Raw genomic sequence first — 26,147 nt, 5'->3', positions numbered from 1 at the left:
CAGCGTTTGTAATCAGGTGCTGTCAAATTAGGGACGAAAAGAGACGTTGCATTGTTTGGCCTCTTGTTTAATACCCCGACATTAATGATGACAGAAGATTATGCCTTTGGAAATGTGTCAGGAACTTGTTTATTTAGAGGCGATGAAGTGAGACAGAACATTTGTTATTAATAGAGGATGTCAAATATGAGCCCGAAGCCTACAGTATGTCACACCATACCGTAGTTAGTCTCAACTTCTTAAACAGTAAGTGGCAGTACAGTAAATTCCTCAGTTCTTTGAAATGTCCGCCTCTACACTTGCAATGCATTCGGATGAAAGTGAAGTGGCGGTGGGTTGAGGGAATGATGTCAACAACTGTAATCCTGACAAAGCTGCGGTGCTGAATGAGTGAAAGATGCGAAGAGAAGGCTTAGTAGCTGTCAATTTGATTAAGGCCTGACACCCACATACAGCAGAGGGACACTGGGAGGGAGCTTTGTTCAGAGCCTCAGAGGAAGGCAGGTTAATGATAAGTGGTGCAGGCACTTTGTGAGGGGCTTCTGAAAGGCTAATTTATCTGGCTTTGAAAAATTAATTGGAAACATTATTCTCAAAGTTAGTTTTGGAAGAAGGAAAACTCCCATTGTGCATTTAAACTGTTCACCAGCAAATTCATGTCTTCTTTAAAGTACATCCTTAATGTTTGAGTTGCTACAGGTAATGTACCAATAATACTATGTTAATACTATAGCATGTGTGACGTACACCAAGAGAAAAGTACCTGAATTATTCCTGAATTGACTTTATTTATGAAATGGGTGCAATTATTCTGGTAATATTGACCAGTTAGACACAAAGGGCTCTCTCTATAAGGGAGGTCATTGTGTCTGCTTTGGTCTTGTTGGTGACCAGATGTCAACACACTTGGAGACTTTTCTTCACAGCACCATCATCAAAACTCTAAATATAGGGAATATATATTGTCAGAAAGTCGTTGAGTCTTCTAGATGATTTGATGAAGCGAAGTTGAAGGTACTGCCAGACAAGAGACAACAAATCAGTCAAAAACCGAACGACTCAAAACAAAGTAAAACTCTCTGATTTTTGGGGGGGGAAAAGTTTCAAGGTTCCTGAGAACTTTATGTTCTTTGATTTTGTTGGGGACTGGATTTCAACACACTTTGTAGCAGGAGATTTTTCTAGGCAGCACTCTTTATCAAAACTCCGGATAAAGTGACTAGTTTCCATAAAGTTGTTTACTTTTCCAGTAAAGTTGCCTTAAAGCTGTTCAAAAACTACTGCCACACTTCAGTCAAACCCCTAACACTCAATCGAATATTCTCAAGGTACCTAAGAACTTTATTTGCTATTACTACAGTTGTTGAGGTTAACAGGAAATGTCTTGCTCCGTTTCCTCCCAAATAATACTACTTATTTTGAAACAGTATTACCGAATGTATACTATTGAACACATTGCCACTGTTCTATGGTAGACACCGTCATAGTGCCCAACCTTAACTGTACTGATATCTTTATGCCACTCGTTGTTTTGCTGCCAAAATGTTCATATAATTGATATTTGAGAAGAAGGAAAATGGCCATAATGCTCTACGCAGTGTGGGTTAGGGTGACTGGCACGGTTTTTGACTGACAGTACTTTCAATGCTACTTCATCAAATCATCCAAGTCTGTGAAGCTGGAAGAGTCAACGACTTTCTGTCAATATATATTCCATATATTTGGATGATGGTGCTGCTTCCAAAAGTCTCCAAAGAGTGTTGGTCACCAACAACACCAAAACATACAAAACGACCACGATCATCAGGATTGAGCCCTTTGTGTCTAATTAGACAATGTGGCCAGAATAATTGCACACATGTCATAAATAAAGCCAACAAACCAGAATCATTCAGGTACTTTTGGTGTACGCCACAAAAGCTGTATTACCATTAGTATTATTGGTACATTGCCTGTAGTCCATCCATCCATCCATCTTCTCCCGCTTATCCGTGGTCGGGTCGCGGGGGTAGCAGTTCCAGCAGAGAGCCCCAAACTTTCTTTTCCCTGCACATCAACCAGCTCTGACTGGGGGGTCCCAAGGCGCTCCCAGGCCAGCGAAGAGATATAATCCCTCCACCTGGTCCTAGGTCTACCCCTTGGTCTCTTCCCAGCTGGACGTGCCTGGAGTAACATTAGTTAAACAATAATTCTGTATTTTCGAAACCTTTTCTGTGAATTGACTGGCAGGTCTTCAGAAATAATAACGATATGATGTTAGTTTGATGTGCTGGTGTTTATGCAGTGCTGAAAAGTTTTTGAAATGCTGCCAGAAATCCGTTAGTGTTATTGGAGAAACTTCTTTATGTTGTGCAGGGGTTAGCGATGATCAGTAAAGCGAGATGGGTGTGCTCGGTGAAGTCCTCTGAGAACTCTACTGAATCTTTATCTGCCCAGTACAGTTGTAGACTGGTTTTGACACGGTAGACGAGGAGGCTTGATGTGTTCAGGTGTGGTCAATGTGTCTGACACTTGATTGATGATTTGACTGATGTTTTCTCTACAGCGTGTAGTCCCTTATTTGATCTTTTCTGCTTCAGATTTCCAAGTCGCCAAATATATACGAAGACGGTTTAGAGTTTGATTGCTTGTTTTCTAGTTTAAATCCCGAGTGAGATTTCAGTAAATCTATCGGGACTGGAACTTCAGCAATCGGATTCTCCTCTTTGACACCTTCACAAAATCCCTGACGTCAGCTGATGAGTGGAAGTGTTGTCATTCCAATCATGTGAAAATTATAAGGGAATTTGCAAATGTTTTTAATAGATGCAACGTACCTGTATTATGGAAGAGGGTTGCATCTCCATCCAAGATCTCAGACAACAAGATTTAGAGAATACTTGAATTATTTCCTTCTGTTATTTCTAATTTCTTTAATTTTGAGAAGTTTTCTCCTAGTGTCGGTAGGCCTGTCATATGTTGTGCACTTTGGAATTAAACATTAAACATGAACAGACAGCAGAAGAAGAAGACAGGACCAGGAAAGTAAACACTGACAGGAACAACAGTATGGGCTCTGGCAGTGTTTACAGACTGGTTAGTGGAAATAAATCGTGTGAACAGACTTTGGACTGTTAACAGAAAACCTCCATTCAGTGCTGCCGTCATTTTTTAACGGGTCCCCTATCATACTGTTTCTCATCAATATATTACAGGTCTCAGATATATACAGAGCACTGTCTCTGATTGGCTGCTGAAACCCCCAAACAGATCATTGCAAGCATTTACCCATACTCCCCTCTGTTTCAGCCCTGTTTTCAAAGTGCTGATTCTCTGGTCTGTTACTTTAGATGAAAATAAGGAGCCCCTCCCCACGCCCCTCTCCTGAGAGAGATTTTGGTTACAAGAACTCCAATGGTGGTCTATGGAGGCATATTCGGGGGGGGGGGGGGGGGTGGTGGGTGGTGGTTGGTACCCTTGGTTGCTTATTGGCTACTGGTTAACACCAAGACAAAACATCGTTAGTGCCAAATCTGATCAGCTCATTTTCAGACAGGGTTTTTTTATAGAATGGAATCAAAAAAGAGGAGAGGAATCTTTGATCCTGAAACTTTCAGAGGTCTCTTTTCCACAGAGGGGAACATGTGATGTAGAAGAAGCCATGAAGAAGAGGGGACACATGTTGATCGTACGAAGAGACATGAAGGAAGACGGGGCACCACCATGTTGATGTACGAAGAGACATGGAGAAGAAGGGGGACACATGTTGATGTAGAAGAGACATGAAGAAGAGGGAGACACATGTTGATGTAGAAGAGACATGAAGAAGAGGGGACACGTGTTTGATGTAGAAGAGACATGGAAGAGGGGAACATGTTGATGTAGAAGAGACATGGAGAAGAGGGGACACATGTTGATGTAGAAGAGACAATGAATGAAGAGGGGACACATGTTGATGTAAGAAGAGACATGAAGAAGAGGGGACCATGGTTGATGTAGAAGAGACATGAGAAGAGGGGACACATGTTGATGTAGAAGAGACATGGAGAAGAGGGGACACATGTTGATGTAGAAGAGACATGAAGAAGAGGAGACACATGTTGATGTAGAAAGAGACATGAAGAAGAGGGGACACGTGTTGATGTAGAAGAGAGCATGAAGAAGAGGGGACACATGTTGATTTAGAAGAGACATGGAGAAGAGGGACACATGTTGGATGTCGAGAGAGACATGAAGAAGAGGGGACACATGTTGATGTAGAAGAGACATGAAGAAGAGGGGACACATGTTGATGTAAAGAGACATGAAGAAGAAGGGGACACATGTTGATGTAGAAGAGACATGAAGAAGAGGGGACACATGTTGATGTAGAAAGAGATCATGAAGAAGAGGGGACACATGTTGATGTAGAAGAGACATGAAGAAGAGGGGAACACATGTTATGAGAAGTAAAGACATAGAAGAGGGGACACATGTTGATGTAGAAGAGCTAAGAAGAGGGGACACATGTTGATGTAGAAGAGACATGAAGAAGAGGGGACACATGTTGATGTAGAAGAGACATGAGAAGAGGGGACACATGTTGATGTAGCAGAGACATGAAGAAGAGGGGACACATGTTGATGTAGAAGAGACATGAAGAAGAGGGGACACATGTTGATGTAGAAGAGACATGAAGAAGAGGGGACACATGTTGATTGTAGAAGAGACCATGAAGAAGAGGGGACACATGTTGATGTAGAAGAGACATGAAGAAGAGGGGACACATGTTGATGTAGAAGAGACATGAAGAAGAGGGGACACATGTTGATGTAGAAGAGACATGAAGAAGAGGGGACACATGTTGATGTAGAAGAGACATGAAGAAGAGGGGACACATGTTGATGTAGAAGAGACACGAAGAAGAGGGGACACATGTTGATGAAGAAGAGACATGAAGAAGAGGGGACACATGTTGATGTAGAAGAGACATGAAGAAGAGGGGACACATGTTGATGTAGAGAGACATGAAGAAGAGGGGACACATGTTGATGTAGAGAGACATGAAGAAGAGGGGACACATGTTGATGAAAAAGAGACGTGAAGAAGAGGGGACACATGTTGATGTAGAAGAGACAGTGAAGAAGAGGGGACACATGTTGATGTAGAAGAGACATGAAGAAGAGGGGGACACATGTTGATGTAGAAGAGACATGAAGAAGAGGGGACACATGTTGATGTAGAAGAGACATGAAGAAGAGGGGACACATGTTGATGTAGAAGAGACATGAAGAAGAGGGGGACACATGTTGATGTAGAAGAGACATGAAGAAGAGGGGACACATGTTGATGTAGAAGAGGACATGAAGAAGAGGGGACACATGTTGATGTAGAAGAGACATGAAGAAGAGGGGACACATGTTGATGTAGAAGAGACATGAAGAAGAGGGGACACATGTTGATGTAGAAGAGACATGAAGAAGAGGGGACACATGTTGATGTAGAAGAGACATGAAGAAGAGGGGACACATGTTGATGTAGAAGAGACATGAAGAAGAGGGGACACATGTTGATGTAGAAGAGGACACTGAAGAAGAGGGGACACATGTTGATGTAGAAGAGACATGAAGAAGAGGGGACACATGTTGATGTAGAAGAGACATGAAGAAGAGGGGACACATGTTGATGTAGAAGAGACATGAAGAAGAGGGGACACATGTTGATGTAGAAGAGACATGGAAGAAGAGGGGACACATGTTGATGTAGAAGAGACATGAAGAAGAGGGGACACATGTTGATTGTAGAAGAGACATGAAGAGAGAGGGGACACATGTTGATGTAGAAGAGACATGAAGGAAGAGGGGACACATGTTGATGTAGCAGAGACATGAAGAAGAGGGGACACATGTTGATGTAGAAGAGACATGAAGAAGAGGGGACACATGTTGATGTAGAAGAGACATGAAGGAAGAGGGGACACATGTTGATGTAGAAGAGACATGAAGAAGAGGGGACACATGTTGATGTAGCAGAGACATGAAGGAAGAGGGGACACATGATTGATGTAGAAGAGACATGAAGAAGAGGGGGACACATGTTGATGTTAGAAGAGACATGAAGAGAGAGGGACACATGATTGATGTAGAAGAGACATGAAGAAGAGGGGACACATGTTGATTGTAGAAGAGACATGAAGAAGAGGGGACACATGTTGATGTAGAAGAGACATGTAGGAATGTTGATGTAGAAGAGACATGGAAGAAGAGGGGACACATGTTGATGTAGAAGAGACATGAAGAAGAGGGGACACATGTTGATGTAGAAGAGACATGAAGAAGAGGGACACATGTTGATGTAGAAGAGACATGAAGAAGAGGGGACACATGTTGATGTAGAAGAGACATGAAAAGGTGGATTTTGCACGATAGGTGACCTTTAAGTTACGCTGCTGTGCAATGCAGTGGATCACACTATTTTCTTAGCTGAATACAATCTTTTGAAATCAGTATTGTGAGTCGTGTCTTTGGTTTAAATATTATTTAGCATAAGGGTGAGTCAACATCCTGCTTACCCTGTCTTGAGTCAACGACCACCTGGCTGCACATCGTTGCTTACTAGCACAGCCTACTGTAAACAAAAGTGAAGCCTGGATACAGAATAGTACATATGCATTTCTTTCTGGTGCTTTCTAAGCGTCCGTGCTACAGTGTGTGCTTCTCAGTGAGCTCCACAGTGCCGTCTGCTACTGTGTGTTGCTCCGACATGACTTGCATGTTAAGCACCAGCAGCTGACTGGTGGAGCCTCTTGTAATGGAGCCAGTCTGCACCGGCTGCCAGCTTCCAATTAGACATGCAAACCTCCGGATCCAAGACGCCTCAACCTTTACGTTTCCCCCAGCAGAACCTTTGTCTGTGTTTAAACTGCTGTATGAACTGGTCCTGTAAATCAGAATCAGAAATCCTGTTATCGTCACTCAGCGAGGATGTCTAAAGCGTTACAGTGCAGAAGTTACGACCCGTCCCCCTACCAAGCGGTAGTGGCTCGTGGGAAGACCCGCAACATAAAAACAACCACGCCAAACACAGAATTTAGTTATCGACGGGCGTTTATTTGTAGCACAGCCGTAACTCGCATGGCTACCGGCAGAAAGGAACCAAGTCTGGAGGACAGCGTAAAACTAACAAAAAGGAAGAAGGGGGCCTGGGCCAGCCACACCATGAGCCGTAGGACCCAGACTTCCCTCCTCTACCCAAAGGTCCGAACACAGCCTACTGGGAAGGAAACAAAGCCACGAAAAACCTATACTAATATCCTCCAGAGTTCACACAAAAAATACAGCATAAATATATATATCCACACGAGGTGAGAGGAAAGCCACGGTCGTAATCCCTCGGTTTCAGGACCGGAAAAGAGACCTCTTCTCCTCCAGCTTCTCTCTTTTTAAGTCGTCCCCAGCTGAATGCAATTAGGACACCTGGGGGAGGCGGCGCCAGGGGCGGAGCCAGGTGGACCTGCGCAGCAGAGAGACAGAGAAAAACACAGAGCACGTAACAGCAGATACAAGTAAAAAGAGTATACATTAATAATAAGTACATATCCATGGTAAAAGTCGCAGCATTAAAGAAAGTACGTTCACATTGAAAATAATTACAGAGATCATAATATGCTCATATATGTATTTTGTGCACACTTTAATGTTCATGGCTGGCTCTGTTGTGATTGGTCAACCTTTGAGAGATGTAAGTAAGTAAGTAAGTGTGGAAGTAAACAAAGGAGTCCAACGGAGATGTTTCAGGGAAAGGGAAAGAGGAAACCAAAATACATTTAAATCAGGGGATCTTTGACAATGTGGAAATAAGTGATATAATAAGTTGTACAAATAAACTGTTTATTGCACACAAGTTTAGTTGAACAGTCCTTATTGTGTGCAGGGACACCACACAGGCTGTAAATATGTGAAATATACACTAAAGACTTGAAGAAGTGACGCACAAACAGCTCTCATAAGTCTGTGTGCTGTTCTGTTATTTGGGCTTAGAGACGCCTGTGGTTCAGAAGCTGTTACAGTCGCAGGATGTAAAGTTTATAATTCCCTCACCATCTTCTCATATTGTTATTAAAAGCTCCCAGCTATATATTCTTCAGTGTGGGGGGATTATCAGTAAATTAATACCCCGTTGCTTATATCGCCTCTCAGTTCACCAATCTATTCTAACTTCTTCCCTTACTTTGTCAAACTCAAAACGTGAATAACCAACCTGCTGGAAAGCTATGAAGTCAAGCAAACACAGGGTGTGTGTTTCTATGTATGGACGTATGAGTTAGTAAACGAATGTTTTACTTTAGCTCTTAATAAACAAGATTAGCTTCTTAGAGGATAACAGTTGAGGGGATTTAATTTAGATCCAAGCTCCGTGAATGTTTATGAAAGTGAGAATGCAGAAATAGCTATTTGTATTTCATTAATCAAAATTATTTTAAGACATTTGCTAATTTGGATTTATCACAAACAATAATTATTTGATGAATGTGATTTATTTATGCCCCCTATATTATATAATCATGTACAATCTAAATATATGTTGGTATTTAACAACAAAGTCAGATTTATAATTATAGTATTTACAGCCAATTGGTTTGCCTCTAATGCATCAACGTGTGTTCACCTAATAACTCTAGTGAGATGCATTTGAATTTAGTCTCCATTTGTTGTAGAAATAATTTATTTTAGCTAAATTACCAAGGCTGCTCTTAAATGTCAGGCCTTGCAGACCATTTACATGCAACAAAACCTATAGAAGTGTATGAGGTTAGTAAGTATATCATACTAACCTCACAGGAATGCACTGATTAGCTCGCACTGTAATTTAAAGTTTGGATGATGGTCCCAACTGATCTGTAATAAAACAGCCAACAAATATATCCTGCTATCGTTGAGTTTAGTCTTTTGGAGTCTTACAGGTGGAGAGTGTACAAGATGTTAGATTGGTGTCATGATCGAACATATCGAGACATCATCTGTCATCGAAGCCTTCTCCTCACACCTCTGTTAATCAACAACCTTTCCCCTCACATCTCCTCTGACTCAGAGCTCATGCTTCACGTTTTCATCAATGTATCTCAGGTCTTTCTTTAGTCCAGCGCTTTGAGGGAAACTGGGAGGATAACGCTAGTCGTTTAGCATGTATTGGTATATTTACAACACCACAAAGAAATAGATATTGCAATTATTACATATCATTTTATAACGATTATTTAAAAATGGGAAATCTGTCAGTACAGTCCTCACAATCTTGCTTTTGGTTCAATTAAGATGATTTAAAAGTCGAGTGGCGACATTTTGAACTTGTATCAGTCTCGAATGATTTACTACATTAATAAGAATATATTTTAACCAAATATTATTATTCCCTTCCATTTATTTAGCTTAAAGGTGGGGTAGGTCATTTTGGAGAAAGCATCTCCAGTGCGCTAGAATTTGAAAATACACAACCGGAATAAATCTGCCACTTCCTCACAGAGCCCCTCCTCCAACACACACGAACGCGCACAAGTGTATCTCGAGCCGGTTTCTCAAACCTACCTACCCCACCTTTAATATTGTCCATGAAGACAAAAATATCTAGGACAATAATTCAAGCTCAAGGAAGGATTAGGGTTAGGTCTCCCTTGTCTAAATAGAGAATACTTTTCTACTATTGTTAATACAACAGAAGTAGAATCAGCAGAAAAGTCACGACCTTAACACAAACTGGAGAACCCAAATGCACGACCCAGAGACAGTCTTGAATGCAGTAAAACATGTCTTTCATTTCCAAGAAAACAACAAATCCATAAAAAAAATTAATCAGTGGAAGCCGTGGCGCTGTAAAAAGCACGACCAATCATCTGAGCCGGCCCGGCTAAAGTAACTGGATGGCCTACCTGCCTGTCAGCCTTCCATCTGGGCACTAACGTATCTCGTGCCCTCATTGGTCATGTGCGCGTTCGTGTGTGTTGGAGGAGGGGCTCTGTGAGGAAGTGGCAGATTTTCTCCGGCTGTGTATTTTCAAATTCTAGCGCACTCGAGCTGCTTTCTCCAAAAAGACCTACCCCACCTTTAAGCTTACAAAAAAACATAACAAAACCTGACTAGACTGGAAAAGACCTTTCTTAGTTGAAGCTTGGCACGACCATCCATGGAAACAAACAAGACGAACTGACACAAGACAGGGGAGAGACAGGACTGTTTAAACATGAGGTGAGTGAGGACAGGTGGAAACAATCAGGGGCGGGGCAGACGCTGATGATGGCGGGAAAAACACACGGGGGGAAGAAGAAAACAGGGCTTGCCATTAAAGACAAGAGGTAAATACAAAATAATGACAGAAAAAATACACGAACAAAAGTAACAGACGAGACACAACAAGAAAGGCCACATCCAAGGCTTTATCTGAAATGGAAAAGTCCTTCATCCAAATCTTTCTTTATGCGATCAAGTATTGTTTGAGGAGTGTTTGGTAATCAAACCTGAGCAGCGACACACTTTTGCTTTACACATTAGACTCAACAAGAACCTTATCCTAAAAACACTGCACGAGTGGCCATTTAGAGACATACACCGAGAAGATTGCTCTGGGAATAGCTCTCGTTCCCACACCGCCTGAACCCCTCTGTGTTGTCTTTAGTGCTGCAGATATGATCAGTCGATTCTTGGCCAGTTGTCCCAGTCTTAGCAGGCATGGCTAGAGTCTGCAGCGCAGTATCCTTGATCTTACCAGATGAGGGAAGGAAATGGATAAGCTGTTTTCTCTGTAGCTACCTCCAGCCTTTAAAAGCAAACACGGTGCTGTTTCATTCCTCTAGAGCCGGCAAACAGGCGAAGAAAGACCAGGTCATGTATGTTTTTAACAGCAAATCAATATTTGTATGACCACAAGAGACATACTGTTCTCACCGTTAAATGAATCAATATTTCTCCTTCACCAGGAACATAAAATCATCTGTTGTCGGTGTTCAGGTTCTCATCTCACGCCAACGTTTTCCTTGGGTACTTTTCTTTTAGCAAAGGAGGGGAAGGAGTGAGTCCTAAAACAATTGAATGAGTCGGCGTTTTACCAATTCCTGTCCCCTCGTCTGGATATCAATGTTTTTTTAAACATGTTTTTGGTTGTCGGTTGGTTGGTTTTGGTTGCCTGAAATAGTTTCAACACAAGCTGAAGAGGTTTTAAGGTTTTCTTCTACGACATAAAAAACGTCAGTAAATACCCCCATGGTGAATGTAAAAAAGTTGGTTGCTAACAAGTGTCTAAATGAGACGACTAAACGTCATCACACCCAACATTAGCCGCCTGTAGCTTAGCGGTGGTGACGTGAAGTCATGTGACCGTGCTGTAGTTCCTTTAAAACCGAACATTAGCCGCCTGTAGCTTAACGGTTGTGACGTGAAGTCATGTGACCATGCTGTAGTTCCTTTAAATCCCAACATTAGCCGCCTGTAGCTTAGCGGTGGTGACGTGAAGTCATGTGACCGTGCTGTAGTTCCTTTAAATCCCAACATTAGCCGCCTTTAGCTTAGCGGTGGTGATGTGAAGTCATGTGATGTGACTGTGCTGTAGTTCCTTTAAAGCCCAACATTAGCCGCCTTTAGCTTAGCGGTGGTGATGTGAAGTCATGTGATGTGACTGTGCTGTAGTTCCTTTAAATCCCAACATTAGCCGCCTGTAGCTTAGCGGTGGTGACGTGAAGTCATGTGACCGTGCTGTAGTTCCTTTAAATCCCAACATTAGCCGCCTGTAGCTTAGCGGTGGTGACGTGAAGTCATGTGACCGTGCTGTAGTTCCTTTAAAACCGAACATTAGCCGCCTTTAGCTTAGCGGTGGTGACGTGAAGTCATGTGACCGTGCTGTAGTTCCTTTAAATCCCAACATTAGCCGCCTGTAGCTTAGCGGTGGTGATGTGAAGTCATGTGACCGTGCTGTAGTTCCTTTAAATCCCAACATTAGCCGCCTGTAGCTTAGCGGTGGTGACGTGAAGTCATGTGACCGTGCTGTAGTTCCTTTAAATCCCAACATTAGCCGCCTTTAGCTTAGCGGTGGTGACGTGAAGTCATGTGACCGTGCTGTAGTTCCTTTAAATCCCAACATTAGCCGCCTTTAGCTTAGCGGTGGTGATGTGAAGTCATGTGATGTGACTGTGCTGTAGTTCCTTTAAAGCCCAACATTAGCCGCCTTTAGCTTAGCGGCAGACCCGGCGGCAGACATACGTCTCTGGGCGGGCATTTGATTTACCAGGGCGGGCCCACCACGAAACTTACATTTCCCGGGAAATCTCGAGATTTGTCAAGGGTCTTATTATAGGCTACATCCATTGGTTGGTTTTGTGGCACATTTGTAACGCTGTGCCAACTTGGGCAGCACACAGGCAAACCTGAGCGCACACAGGGTGGAGAGGTGGAGTAAGGTTGAGCGATGGAGAGAAAGGGAGAGAGAGAGAGAGATTGAGCGAGGCAGAGAGCATGTACCGCATGTACCGCTGTACTCTGCTTGCGCACAGAGCAGGAGTTTGTAAGAGAGCCGGCTTGAGAGTCAATTTCTCTTCAAAATATAATTGATTGTCAGCCTCCCTTGTCCCTGGCTGGCTTGCTAGCTCGTTGGTAACGTAACTGATGTCTTCTAATGTGCCTGCATCTGGCGCTGAGTTGCCATATTCCTTTCATGAACCATTTCCTGATATCCATTGTTGCAGATAAATATAAATGATAATAGCCAAACTAACCTAGCAAGAGTAAACTGACAGGCTGCTGTGCCGCATCTCACTCAAAAACCCACACGACTCAACCCAGCGAAAAACCAGTCTCGCGCGCAGCCTTTCATTCAGAATTTCATAGCAAAATAAAAAAAATGCTATTAAACTAATCTTTCAACATAGTTTAAAACAAAAATAAATATTAGGACAAAGCCCTACAAATAACAACAATAAACATAATCAGTGGCGGCTCCAGAGTATTTGTGTTGGGTAATCTATGGTAGGGCTAACCCATGCAGTGGTTGGGCTCAAGTCAGTATTTGCAATGTAATTACATACATGCTCCCCTTGACAGTGAAACGCCACGCGTGAGGTTAGATTATTTCCCTGTCTCAATCCAATTTGAACTGTATGAAATAAAAAGGCACATTTGTCTTGTAGTAAATAAAAAGGGCGACCTGGAGCCAACCCTGCTATTTCCCCACAGGTGAAAGAGTTGACATGCTGAAAACCCAACCCCTGCTGTATCGATGTATATAGAGATGTACTACAGCAAAAGTATTCTCCGTCGGGACTTCCTGCAACAACACCACGTCGTTATCGTGATTCTGATTGGCCAGAAGACATTATCAAAGATGTTCTATTGAGAAGATGATCACTACGTGACAAAAGTTTTCAAACCGTTTCTAGTCTTCGGTATTTACTGCTGTCTGTGCAATTTACTTTGCGCGAGTTGGCGGACTTTATTTTGCTTACTTTAAAATCATTTTTCATGGTGGGGCTAAGCCATTTCTTGGTATGGCTGTAGCCTACCCCAGTATACCCTGGCGCCGCCACTGAACATAATAATAAAACAATTAAAATGTTGTATTCAGCCCTGATTAAAACAGCCGGCCCAAATCCTGGATGGGCGGGCCCATGACGCCGGGTCTGCTTAGCGGTGGTGTCGTTGGTTATAATGACAAAGTGTATCCACCAAAGGAAAACAAAATCCCCCCCATGAAGATCTTTCTTAAAAGCTTCCAATTTGCCCAACATTAAACAAACAAACTCTTAAACACTTTTCACCACCATGCCTATTTAATACATTCATGCAGCTTTACATACGGTTATATACCAGGACCGATTCCACAGAATAATGGTGATGTGTGCAGTGGAGGAAAGACACGCCGCTGTGGCTGCCTCTAATCAGTCAAGCTTTCTACAGCTATGAAATCGTCGCCTCGTGAAGCTGCGCTGTCTCTTTGTGCTGTCAGGATGCTTAGCTACCTGTCTTTGAACAGGCGAGTTCTTCCAAAGACTTCCCATGAATCTCCTGGAGAGAATCGGGCCGAGACTTCCTCGATCGAGTGGCGACACGCTGAAGGCTCAGCGGGATTTCTCCGTGGCGCTCTGGGTCACGATTATCCCTGCTTTGCTTCCATGCTGCACATCACTGACTGAAGAGAGATTTACATTGAATCGTGTCACATTTAAAAACCCTTCCCATGTCCTGTCATTCGGGTTCACACATGCACGTTTCGCATCGAGCATTTGATTACATAGTTGAACACTTTTCCGTGAATACGCAAGCATTTTTATTTGCCTGCAGGAATAATCACACAGCAGGTGTTCCTCTGCACTCTTTCTGAATCCCACCTGTGCCACTGCTGAGGCTGAGAGATGAAATGGAGTTAAGTCTGGAGAAAAGGATATTCTTTGATTTGTGGCTTCGTAAATCATCTGCCAGGAGAAGCAGGATGGGGTAAAAGAGAACCAGAGCTCCCTGCAATGACTCTGTAAGGCGCCTTAATAAATCCTCAGATAGTGCTACTGATATACTGAGGATCATCTTACTCCAGACTAATTACCAACGCAAATCATTCATTCTCGAGAACATATTATGTTTGATAATTAGATCATTTTCCACACAGTTACCTTAGTTTGTATTTGAATGCTGTTACAGGGTGTCTGTGGCAGGCATTGACTCGCTTTGGTTTCGTCAGATATTAGATAAAGAGTTGTTGATTTTCAAAGGAACAAGATTCGTTATTAGCTTTTACTTTGGAAATGTTTCTGGTACTGTATAGCTTCACATGACCTCCTCTGACAACCCAAAGGGCACTTTAAGTACTATTAAGTAAGCATTAAGTTGTTTATGGTAATTGTACCCTAACTAGAAGATAAAGCTCCAACTAAATTGTACCCTAACTAGAAGATAAAGCTCCAACTAAATTGTACCCTAACTAGAAGATAAAGCTCCAACTAAAATGGTCAGAAATGCAAACACGAACCGCTCGAAGTCCAGATCTACAGCAAAACCTGGCTTATCGGTATAGGTTGTAGCCCATTTCATTGGTCTAAACTGGTACTGTAAGGATTAAAAAGACCTAACTCTACACCAAACACCAAAGTGAATCTTTCAGAAACCAGAGATTAGAGTTCAAAGTAAAAATATGACTTTAAAGAAAATGTAAATCGTCTTTGAAGAAAAGGATCATATTTGCGCCACTGGATTTCTTTCGTATGCTAACAATTGATTGTCGTTTAGCTCAATTAAGGTATTTTTACTGCTGTAGATGTTCATCAGAATAATATGGACAGTGTACTTGAGTAACCATGGTTCAAGTGACAGATACTGAAGAGTAGAAGAGCAGGATTTCCACTTTCTATACTTATAAAATTGCCAGAATACAATAAAATACTAACTTTTGTTAATAGTAGTGTGCTGAATACATGATGTTGTTGATTGAGTAAATATCCCCATGCGTGCTACTTCCTTAGAGGGTCAGCAATGGTAATGAATTCCACAAACACTCGCCTCTTTCTCGCATAATGAGAAGCCAACTGAATATATGACAAATGCACGTCCGATTGGTTAGAATGGCCTTCTGTCAGTGGCGAACCGTCAGGGCCTTCAAGGTGTTCAGAGAATACCCTGGAACACTCAGATAAAACAAACACAACATCGATTTAATTATATAAATAAAATGTATATAAAATGAATAAATGATAATCGTATCCGTGTTGTTGATCTGTAATATTACAGTTGATTTGTTTGTCCTTCTCGGACCATGCTCTACGCATTTCAGTAGAAAAGAAAGCAACCAATCAGATCTTGTTCTGGGTCTCTGGGTAGAACATCCTTCACCAAGGTATTCTACATCCTTGATCGAATGCCCTGGCCGTTGCACTGAATGAGAGCGTACGTTTGGACTGACAGTTTGATCAACCAATCATATATTGATTTGTAGCCAATGGGCGTGTTCTTTCAGAGTTCCCCTCGGTTCCAGGGTATTCTAGAAGGCCCGCTAGTTAACTGGCTCCAGACAGAGGATCTAGATGAATGCGACGAAGCAATTCATGCCGTTTTATTGTTTTTAACGTTGAAATGACAAGTGCAACAGGTGAAGAGGAAGTTGTTGCGGAATTGTTGTGAGTACCATTTTCAAGACGACAATTCAGTGAAAAGATGGACATTATAGGGGGGGGGGAGGGGCGGCTGGGGGGGGTGGGTGTGTCTACAGAAGGTCCAGTTGTGATGGCCACGGTTCGCCACTGCCTTCTGTGTATAATATAACCCTAACAAGTGAGCCCGCTAACAAGCAGACGGTTCAACAATGTCCCTGTAGAGAATCTAGACCCATATGCGCGGAGATGTTGCACTCTATTGAGCACAGAAATATCACCCCAGACTTTCATTCATAGAGGGTATGCTGGGAAGATGGTTGTTCTTTTGAGCAGGCGAAGCAATTTGTTTTTGAGCCTGGCCTTATTGTGCTTTGCCCTCGTGTCTACATTCCTCTCGCTGCACCCAGAAACTAATGTATATTCTGTTTCCATCTTCTTTCTCTTTACCCAGCCGCCATCCAGGTGCAGATCACGCCAACGCAGGGAGAGATCAGCGTGGGAGAGTCCAAGTTCTTCCTCTGCGAAGGTAAGAGTGACGTCAAGCCAACCTCATTCAACCTCATGCAAACGTATGAACTTACTGGCAGAATCCATTTAGATAATAATGATAGAAGTTAGTTTATTCAACAATACTAACGATGAACTCTCATTGGAAGATGTTCTAGGAAAAAGAAAAGACAAGTCTAAATGAATTTAACTGTCTTTTCTGTGGATGTAATGGGAAGGCTCACACAGAGGTGGAAAAGAGAAGCAGTGTGAAGAGATAATGAGGAAAGGTCTTTCGTTGTGTTCACCGCTGAGTGAACATTTGCAGGTGTCAGCTTCTCTGAGATACAGGTGGTATTTGCATTATGGGGGTCAGCTGTCCGACATCAAAGAATATTTTCTACACGATTTAAAAGCATGCCAGTCATAGGGTCACAGTTATAATCACACTCACTGCAGAATATGTACATTAACGGCTCTTTTCAACCAAATTACAAAATGAAATGGTGCCTTGAAATGCAGTTTGTCTCATCCACCGTAAAAGTAAGGCAATATATTTCCTTAAACTGAGCGACCTGACTCTTAAAAATGGAAAGGACCATGTGTGCCCATTACCTTTTAAAGCATACTTTGTTGCAAATTGCATCAAGAAAAGTTAACGAACCAATAAGAACATTTGAAAAGGTTTATTTGTAATGTTAGTATTGAATAAATGAATGGTCCGGGATGAGTCTTTAAAAACATACGCCTACTTACTCTCAAATGATCCAAAATGTGCATGCACTCACTCAACAAATTATTAAAATAGTTTCTTCCTGTCTTTTTCCGGACCCTTCGTAATTACCTACTCTACCAACTGACCTCAGACCGATCCCACTCGACAATTTAGAAATCTTAAAAACCACATTTCACCACAAAGTGACACCCTTTAAAATCACTGTATATTTAAAAAAAGTAACTCCAGACGTGTTGCTACCCAGAAATGTTCTCGATGAAAGGTCATTATCTCCGAGCAGGTACAATGTGAAGCTAATGTATCTCTCTGAGTGATATCTATTATTTGGTTGGATGAAAGAACATGGCTTCAGCTCGAACGCCAATCATCCCGTTGGAGAGGATGTATCTAGAAATGTTAAGGAACAAATAAGAACATTTTAAAAGGTTTATTGCCAATGTTAATATAGAATAAATGAATGGTCCGAAAATGAGAGTCTTTAAAAGAATATTCTCAAATGATCCAAAAATGTGATTTCACTGATCAGTAACTCAACATATGTGACCCGCTCTATCGAAATCAGTCGGAAGTCGCAACGGCTCATTTCAAAATAAACGTGGATTTGCGTAAAAAAAGGTTCGGGGTTCGGGTGTTTTGTTTGATTTTAAATAAACAAAGTCTTGGCTTTCAGAATATGAAACTTTTATTTCCAAACTCACACGATAAATACCTTTTTGAAGCTTGTAAAGGGAAGATGACAGGCAATCTGCTCTTCCGCAGCGCCGCCCCCCCCTCCCTCCGCTGACATTATGAATGTAAGGCATATAGTAATCATAGATAACACCGCAGGGTCCGTTACAGTTTGTTTTCATCTGATTTCAATTAAACAAAGTCTTGGCTTTCAGAATATTACACTTGTTTCGGAGAATTCAGATGATAAATACAACTTTGAAGCTTCGGCATAATTACAAGCGGAGAACGGAGTAACTTGACGTCACAGCAGGCATAACAACAGCCGGGGTTTCTCCTGAGGGTTTTCCCCGGGAAACAAACACAATACACACAAACGCAAAATTACTCACACACACACACACACACACACACACACACACACTCGCGAGCTCCCCCCAGACCAGTAATCCAAACGAAAATATCTTCCTTCCGTAGTATTTTGATAATTTGCTAATAACCAATCAGATCGATGGATTCCAGAGAAGAGGAAACTTTGACGGCCTTTTTCTCAAAACGATGACTCGGTGACAGTCTTTATATAATGTGACATATTTCGCTTAATATTTGGAGTACAGAAACAATCCTGATATCATTAGAAAGCTAGGAATCTCCTCTTTCCAGCAGTCTATACAACTCAATATGTGTCTTCTGGTCAATGCGACTGATTTCGATAGAGCAGGTCACAAATTCTTAACACCCCTGTCTTTTTTCAGACCTTTCATAATTATCCGCTCTGACCTCATACCGATCCCAACCCGGCCTTTTAAACATCTTCAAACCACATTTCACCACAAAGTGACACCCTTTAAAATCTCTGTATATTTCACTCCAGACGCGTTGCTACCCAGAAAACGTTCACGATGAAAGCTCATTATCTCCGAGCAGGTACAATGTGAAGCTAATTTATCTCTGAGTGATTTCTATTATTTGGTTGGATGAAAGAACATGGCTTCAGCTCTTCATCCCGTTGGAGAGGATGTCTAAAAGCATTTAAGGCTCTTTGTGTTCCTGACGAGATGAGATGCCATTATGTGTCAGGGGAAATGTCTCAGATGGCACTCGTCTTAAAAAGAAATGAGTGGAAATGATGGTATTTTTCTTCCAGCGAAAGATGCCAACGATTAATAGAAATAAGTCACATACTAACCTTTTTATGTTGAAGTAAGCATATTTAATCTGATCTGGAAAATATGTGTACTGCAGGGGTTTGGGGTTTGATGTAATGTTTCAAAGCCATTGCAACCCCAAAGTTCTCGATTCATGGGTGTAGATATCAGCTTTTCTCTGACTTGTAGAAGTAATGATGACTATTTTTGTTTCATCTTTCATTTCGAGTCAGTTTTTACTCGCTGAAAAGCATGCAAGCTCAGATTATTGCTTAAAGTAGTTTGCTATCAATGGTGTAATACATCTGGGATTTAACTGCATACAGCATAACATTTCATTTCTAAAGTTTAAATGCAGCCGAGATAATACATTCTGAACTACATGAATATCAACTAAATGTATACTGCATATATTTGAGTGGAGGTTTAAATCCAATCCAATTATCAAGCAAGTCAGGAGAAAGCAAAACTACTTAAAAGAACAAACAAAATGCTATGTTTTTCAATTTAAAACGTTTTTTTTGGGATCGCAAACAGCCTGGACATCTTTGTCTCTTCTCACTACGGTAAAGATCTTAATATCATAAGAAAACAAAAACGTCTAACAACGAATTGATACCAACTATGTCTCAATAACTTGTCAAGAAGTTGATTAAAATGTGCCCTAAAATGAGGCTAAATTGAGAGGTCCAGAAATGAGGCAAAAGGATAAATCCAAAGATTGAATTGCTGTCAAAATTGTCCCGCTAGCGATCCAGAGATCCCGATATCATATAAACCTAGAAAATAAGACAACAAATAGATACCAACACATTTCTTATTGGCTTTTCTAGAAGTGCAATTAGAGACTCTCCGAAGTTGAGGCTGATTACTGTTGGGTAAGGTTGCCAGAAATAAAATGCAAATGACAAAATCCATTCCTGTCAAAAAGTTCCTCAAAAGACCTTCAAAGTTAGACAAGGTTTCTGTTAGACGTATTATTCATAGCCTCAATGGACTTTTCTTAAGCTGTAGTGAAGACCCTGATATCATCTGAAAATAGAAAGTCCAACAACAAATTGATACCAACCATGTCAAATTGGCGTGTCTAGAAGTGCACAAAAGATTCTCCAAAGAAGAGGATGTTTTATGTCAAGAAGGAATTGCTTTGAAACACAGAAGTCAATCAGATATATTGTATAATCAGTAATGCACCACTACGCTTGATATTGGAGATGGAAATCTATTCGTTTTTAGGTTTGTATTCTACCTCCTGAATTACAATGAAGATTTTTTGCGAAGGCTGTTGTTCTGGCTGTCTCAAATAGTTGAACACCAATACAATGTGTAGCTTGAGTTTAAGAAGGAGGCAGGAAAATACGTCTAGAAGTGACTCAAGAAACGTTCAAAATTGGGCTGTTTTTTCTTTATTTTCTCAATCAACTTTACTATTATCATATCCTTTCCTTTCTTCATGCCTCATTCTTATTCAATCCTGTGTGTTTCAGTGAAGGGAGATGCTAAAGACATCGACGGGTACTCCCCCAATGACATAGAAATAATAAGTGTCCCGCTAGCTCGTCTAGAAGTGACTCAAGAAACGTTCAAAATGTGACTGTTTTTTCTGTATTTTCTCAATCGATTTACTATTATCATATTTGACTTATTTTCCCTTCTTCCTTGCCTCTCTATAACTGAATTCTGTGTGTTTCAGTGATTCAATGACATAGAAATAATAAAAGTGTCCCGCTAGCTCGTCTAGAAGTGACTCAAAAGACGTTCAAAGTTAGGCTGGTTTTTCTATAAGGCTCGCAGGATTGCGCAAAGCTTCAATCAACTTAAATGTTATCATATATATTGCAGCTCTGGTCGTTGCTTTCTTTCTTCCTTGCCTCACTATAATTACATTCTGTGTGTTTCAGTGACGGGAGATGCTAAAGACATCGACTGGTACTCCCCCAGTGGAGAGAAGATCCTTCCCAACAGGCCGGACATTATCGTGAGCCGCGGAGATGAAACCATGTCCACGCTCACCATCTACCACGCCAACGTGGACAGCGCCGGCATCTACAAGTGTGTCGCCAAGAACGGAGACAAGGAGGCGCAGGCCACGGTGCAAGTGAAGATCTTCCGTAAGTCTCAGCTGTATTAAACTCATGTGCAACAATACAGAATTAGCATTATGAGAAAACAGTTTTTTTGTAATTAACATTGGAGGAAAACAGGAAACAACAGACCCCTCACAGCAATTACTGCAGACCACACTCTGTCTCTAGAAATTACCTTTTTTGTTTCCACTAATTGGTTTTGATAGCTACTTCCTTTGGGTTTTTATCCAGGCAGCAACAAACATTTAGTATAATTCAGATATAATTCATTTGATGACTTCTCAGGTATGTTTTGAGAAGCTTAATCTATTACTTAAACCTACTTGTCAGACTAAAGATTCAGGAGAAAACGTCTTGTAAACTAGGAATTTATTTTTCTGAAGTTGTATGAGATGCTTAAACAGAAGGACGTTACAGCTTTGGTCAGTGAGGTTAACACTTAAAGAATCCAACTAGGGCTGCAACATTTGAAAAAACAACTAATTACATTATATTTACTGATACTGCAATCATGATTTTGTAAATATTATCCAAATAATATAAAAATGTTCGATGTTAGATGTTTTTTGGGAGGATTTATACCAAACAATGTTTTTTTTATTAAGCCTGTAGAATCAGTTTGTAGTCCAGGACTTCCTTTCAGCTCCAAAATACTTTATTAAGATATTTTCCCATATTTTGCATCTTCCAAATGTTGTTATTCCTGCAGTTCGGATATTGCATAGTCCATGTTCAGACTTTGATAAAATGTCCATTCATTGTGCAGCCCTATTTCCGTTTACTTGTTTTTTTGAATTGCCTTACTTTTAGAGGAATTGTCTTTAACCTGCCTACCTTCCAACGCCTTCTGTAATTACTTTAACACTTAACAGTCAACCATACTTTAAGCAATCTACAAAATGGCAAGTGAAAGTTCCCAGTGTCCGTGTGAAAGGTTAAGTATTTATAACGGTGTGTGATGTATGCTCTCCTCTCTACAGAAAAGATCACCTTTGAGAGCGCCCCCAGCCCTCAGGAGTTTAACGAAGGCGATGACGCGGCCATCGTCTGCAACGTGATCAGCTCTCCTCCTCCCAGCATCATCTGGAAACACAAAGGCTCCAAGATCCAGGCTGCCAAAGACGGTGAGCCCGATTCAGACACAAAGCTGGAACTGCTTCCTCACCTTCAACCTTCCTCCCCTCTATCTCTTACCCTCACTCCTTCTGAGCACTCACCCTTTTCCCTTCTGCCAATGCTGTCTGCCAGGTCATGCTTTCCAATCAATTTGCCCCAGTATTCCTCGTTTCCTTCTCCTGTTGCCCTTCATCTTTGAACAAAGCCATGCATTTGCAGCAGGAGAGCTTACGACCTCAAAGATGAGGCACTAACAGGGGAGATGGTCTCTTCTTGGCCCAGAAGGAAGAGGTTATGAATGAGAACAGATTGGAGCCGCCCAAGTAGAGCGAGAGCTACTCAGGAGGGGGAAGTAATGTGGAAATATGATAGAGGACATAGGGAGCTGAAAACCCTGAAATTACTCAGTATTTTAGCACTTCCTATTCACTCGTCTTAAAGCCAATGTTTTTTGGAAGTGTTTTTTTGTTGGAAGCCTGAAATAAGATCTGTGGTTAACAGAAGCTGAAGGAATTTTAACATAAAATACATCAGTAAATATCCCATTGGGCCATGTAGGTTGCTAACAAGTGTCTAAATGAGATGACTTAACGTCATCACGCACAACATTAGCCACCTTTAGCTTAGCGGTGGTGACGTGAAGTCATGTGACCGTGCTGTAGTTCCTTTATAGCCCAACAATAGCCACCTTTAGCTTAGCGGTGGTGACGTGAAGTCATGTGACCGTGCTGTAGTTCCTTTATAGCCCAACATTAGCCTCCTTTAGCTTAGCGGTGGTGACGTGAAGTCATGTGACCGTGCTGTAGTTCCTTTATAGCCCAACATTAGCCTCCTTTAGCTTAGCGGTGGGGACGTGAAGTCATGTGACCTTGCTGTAGTTCCTTTTATAAGCTGTAAGCATCATAAAAGTTTGTTTGAAACAGAGCTTAATTTGAGCAATAAATCTAAATCCACTGAAAATATCCCACTGGTCTCTTGTGGAGGGAACCAGGGAGCTGCTAACTTTATTCTCAGACTATAAAAAAAACATCATCCCTGCAGCTTTATTACATTACATTGCATTTAGCTGACGCTTTTATCCAAAGCGACTTACAATAAGTGCATTCGACCAGGAAGACACAACCTTGAAGAAAACAGAATCATAAAAGTACATCAGGTTTCATAGAGCCAAACATTTCAAGTGCTACTCAACTGGCTTTAGGTAAGCCAGTCCTTTATTAGTATAAAAGTGCTTCGTTAGTAGTTCTAACGCTCGAAGTGGAGTCGAAAGAGATGAGTTTTCAGTCTGAGCCGGAAGATGTGCAAGCTATCTGCCGTCCTGATGTCAATGGGGAGCTCATTCCACCATCTTGGAGCCAGGATAGCAAACCCACGTGTTTTCGCCGATGGGAACTTGGGTCCCCCTCGCAGCGAGGGCGCAACGAGTCGTTTGGCTGATGCAGAGCGTAGTGCACGTGCTGGGGTGTACGGTTTAACCATGTCCTGGATGTAGGAAGGGCCAGATCCATTCGCAGCATGGTACGCAAGTACCAGTGTCTTGAAGTGGATTCTAGCAGTTACCGGAAGCCAGTGAAGGGAGCGGAGGAGCGGAGTGGTGTGGGAGAATTTAGGAAGGTTGAAGACCAGATGAGCCGCTGCATTCTGGGTGAGCTGCAGAGGTCGGATGGCACATGCAGGTAGACCAGCCAGGAGAGAGTTGCAGTAGTCTAGGCGTGAGATGACGAGAGCCTGGACCAGAACCTGAGTCGCTTTCTGGGTCAGCTGGGGACGTATCTTCCTGATGTTGTAAAGCGTGTATCTGCAGCAACGGGTTGTAGCAGCGATGTTTGCAGTGAAGGACAGGTTGTTATCTAGGGTCACACCCAGATTCCTTGCAGTCTGAGTCGGGGAAACAACTGAGGTGCCGATGTTGATTGTTAGGTCAAGAGTGGGACAATCTTTTCCCGGGAGGAAGAGCAGCTCAGTCTTGTCAAGGTTGAGCTTGAGGTGATGAGCAGACATCCACTGAGAGATGTCAGCTAGACAAGCAGAGATGCGTGCGACGACCTGGGTCTCTGAGCGGGGAACGGACAGAATTAATTGGGTGTCGTCAACGTAGCAGTGGTAAGAAAAACCATGCGGGCTAATGACTGATCCGAGCGAGTTTGTGTACAGGGAGAAGAGGAGGGGACCGAGAACAGAGCCCTGAGGGACCCCTGTAGTTAATTGACAAGGGTCGGACTCAGACCCTCTCCAAGTCACCCTGTAGGTACGGTCTTTGAGGTATGAGGTGAGGAGGGAAAGTGCAGAGCCTGAAACTCCAAGTTTTTGGAGAGTGCGAAGGAGTATCTGATGATTCACCGTGTCGAATGCAGCAGACAGGTCCAATAGGATGATGACAGAGGAGAGGGATGCAGTTTTGGCAGTGTGCAGTTCCTCCGTGACCGCAATGAGAGCAGTTTCTGTGGAGTGACCTGCCTTGAAACCAGACTGGTGCGGATCCAGAAGGTTGTTCTGATTGAGATAACAGGAGAGTTGTTTAAAGACAGCGCGTTCAAGTGATTTAGACAGGAACGGGAGGAGAGAGACAGGCCTGTAGTTTATAACATCAGACGGGTTGAGAGTAGGTTTCTTTAGGAGAGGGTTTACTCTTGCCTCCTTGAGACTGTTTGGAAAGTGACCAGAAGTTAGAGAAGTGTTGATGAAATGGGTGAGAAACGGTAGAATATCAGGAGCGATAGTCTGAAGGAGGTTTGAAGGGATAGGGTCCAGAGGACAGGTGGTAGGGCGGGCAGAGGTAATGAGGGTAAGAACCTCACTTGGAGAGAGAGGGGAAAAGGAGGTAAGTGTGTTGGTGGAAGGAGGGTCTGGTGACCCAGCGGTGAGTAAAGGTGAGTCAGAAAAAGAAGAGCGAATATCATCAACCTTTTTTTCAAAGTGGGTAACAAAGTCGCTTGACAGAAGTGAGGAGGGGGGAGGAGCTTTTGGAGGGTCCAAGAGGGTGGAGAAGATGGAAAATAGTTTTTTAGGATTGGAATAGGAAGATTGGATCTTATCTTGAAAGAAAGTGCTTTTTGCCTGAGAGATCGAAGCAGAGAAAGAGGAGAGGAGAGCCTGATAGGTTAGGAGGTCGTCACGGTGTTTGGATTTCCACCATTTCCGCTCTGCTGCCCTAAGGACGGTTCTATTAGCACGCAGTGCATGATTTAGCCAGGGAGCAGGAGGAGACTGACGAGCCTGCCGAGATGTGAGAGGACAGAGCGAGTCCAGAGTGGATGAGAGAGTAGAGAGGAGAGTTTCTGCAGCAGAGTTTGGAGGCAGTAGTTGGAACGAATCAGAGGAAGGGAGGGCTGAGAGCACCGACGAGGCAAAGGTAGAGGAGGAGAGGGAGCGAAGGTTACGGCGGACAAGTGCAGGATGAGAAGAGATTAGTTTGTTATGTTTGGAAAGGGATAGAGAGAATGAAATGAAGAAGTGATCGGATATGTGGAGCGGGTTTACAGAGAGGTTAGAAGTAGCGCAGTTCCTTGAGAATATGAGATCAAGGACATTGCCAGCTTTATGAGTTGGTGGGGATGGAGACAGTGAGAAAGCAAAGGCGGTTAACAGAGATGTTAGTTCGTCTATCTTCCCCGTCTGGAGGTTGAAGTCTCCGAGAAGTACAGCGGGAGGGCCAGTTTCAGGAATGTGTGAGAGGAGATTATCTAATTCCTCCAAGAAGTCCCCCAAGGCGCCTGGTGGACGGTAGAGAACAACAATGGTTAACTGTATAGGATGGGTTACTGTGACGGCATGGAACTCAAAGGTGGAAGGAGTGAAGTTAGGTAGCTTGAAGAGGGAAAAGCTCCATT

General features: G+C 42.4%; 1 protein-coding gene across 1 annotated transcript in view; it reads left to right on the top strand.

Annotated features, from left to right (window-relative positions):
- The window catches only part of ncam1a (neural cell adhesion molecule 1a), a 296,215-nt gene that overhangs the window by 166,040 nt on the left and 104,028 nt on the right, over positions 1–26,147 (top strand). The window contains 3 exon segments of the mRNA XM_034233380.1: positions 16,527–16,601; positions 21,016–21,225; positions 22,182–22,325. Coding sequence (XP_034089271.1) covers positions 16,527–16,601; positions 21,016–21,225; positions 22,182–22,325 — 429 coding nt within the window.

This window comes from Gymnodraco acuticeps, unplaced genomic scaffold (assembly GCF_902827175.1).
Source record: "Gymnodraco acuticeps unplaced genomic scaffold, fGymAcu1.1, whole genome shotgun sequence".
Taxonomy (NCBI): Eukaryota; Metazoa; Chordata; class Actinopteri; order Perciformes; family Bathydraconidae; genus Gymnodraco; species Gymnodraco acuticeps.
The sequence above is the reverse complement of the archived record's forward strand: the minus strand, read 5'-3'. Positions and strand labels throughout refer to the sequence as shown.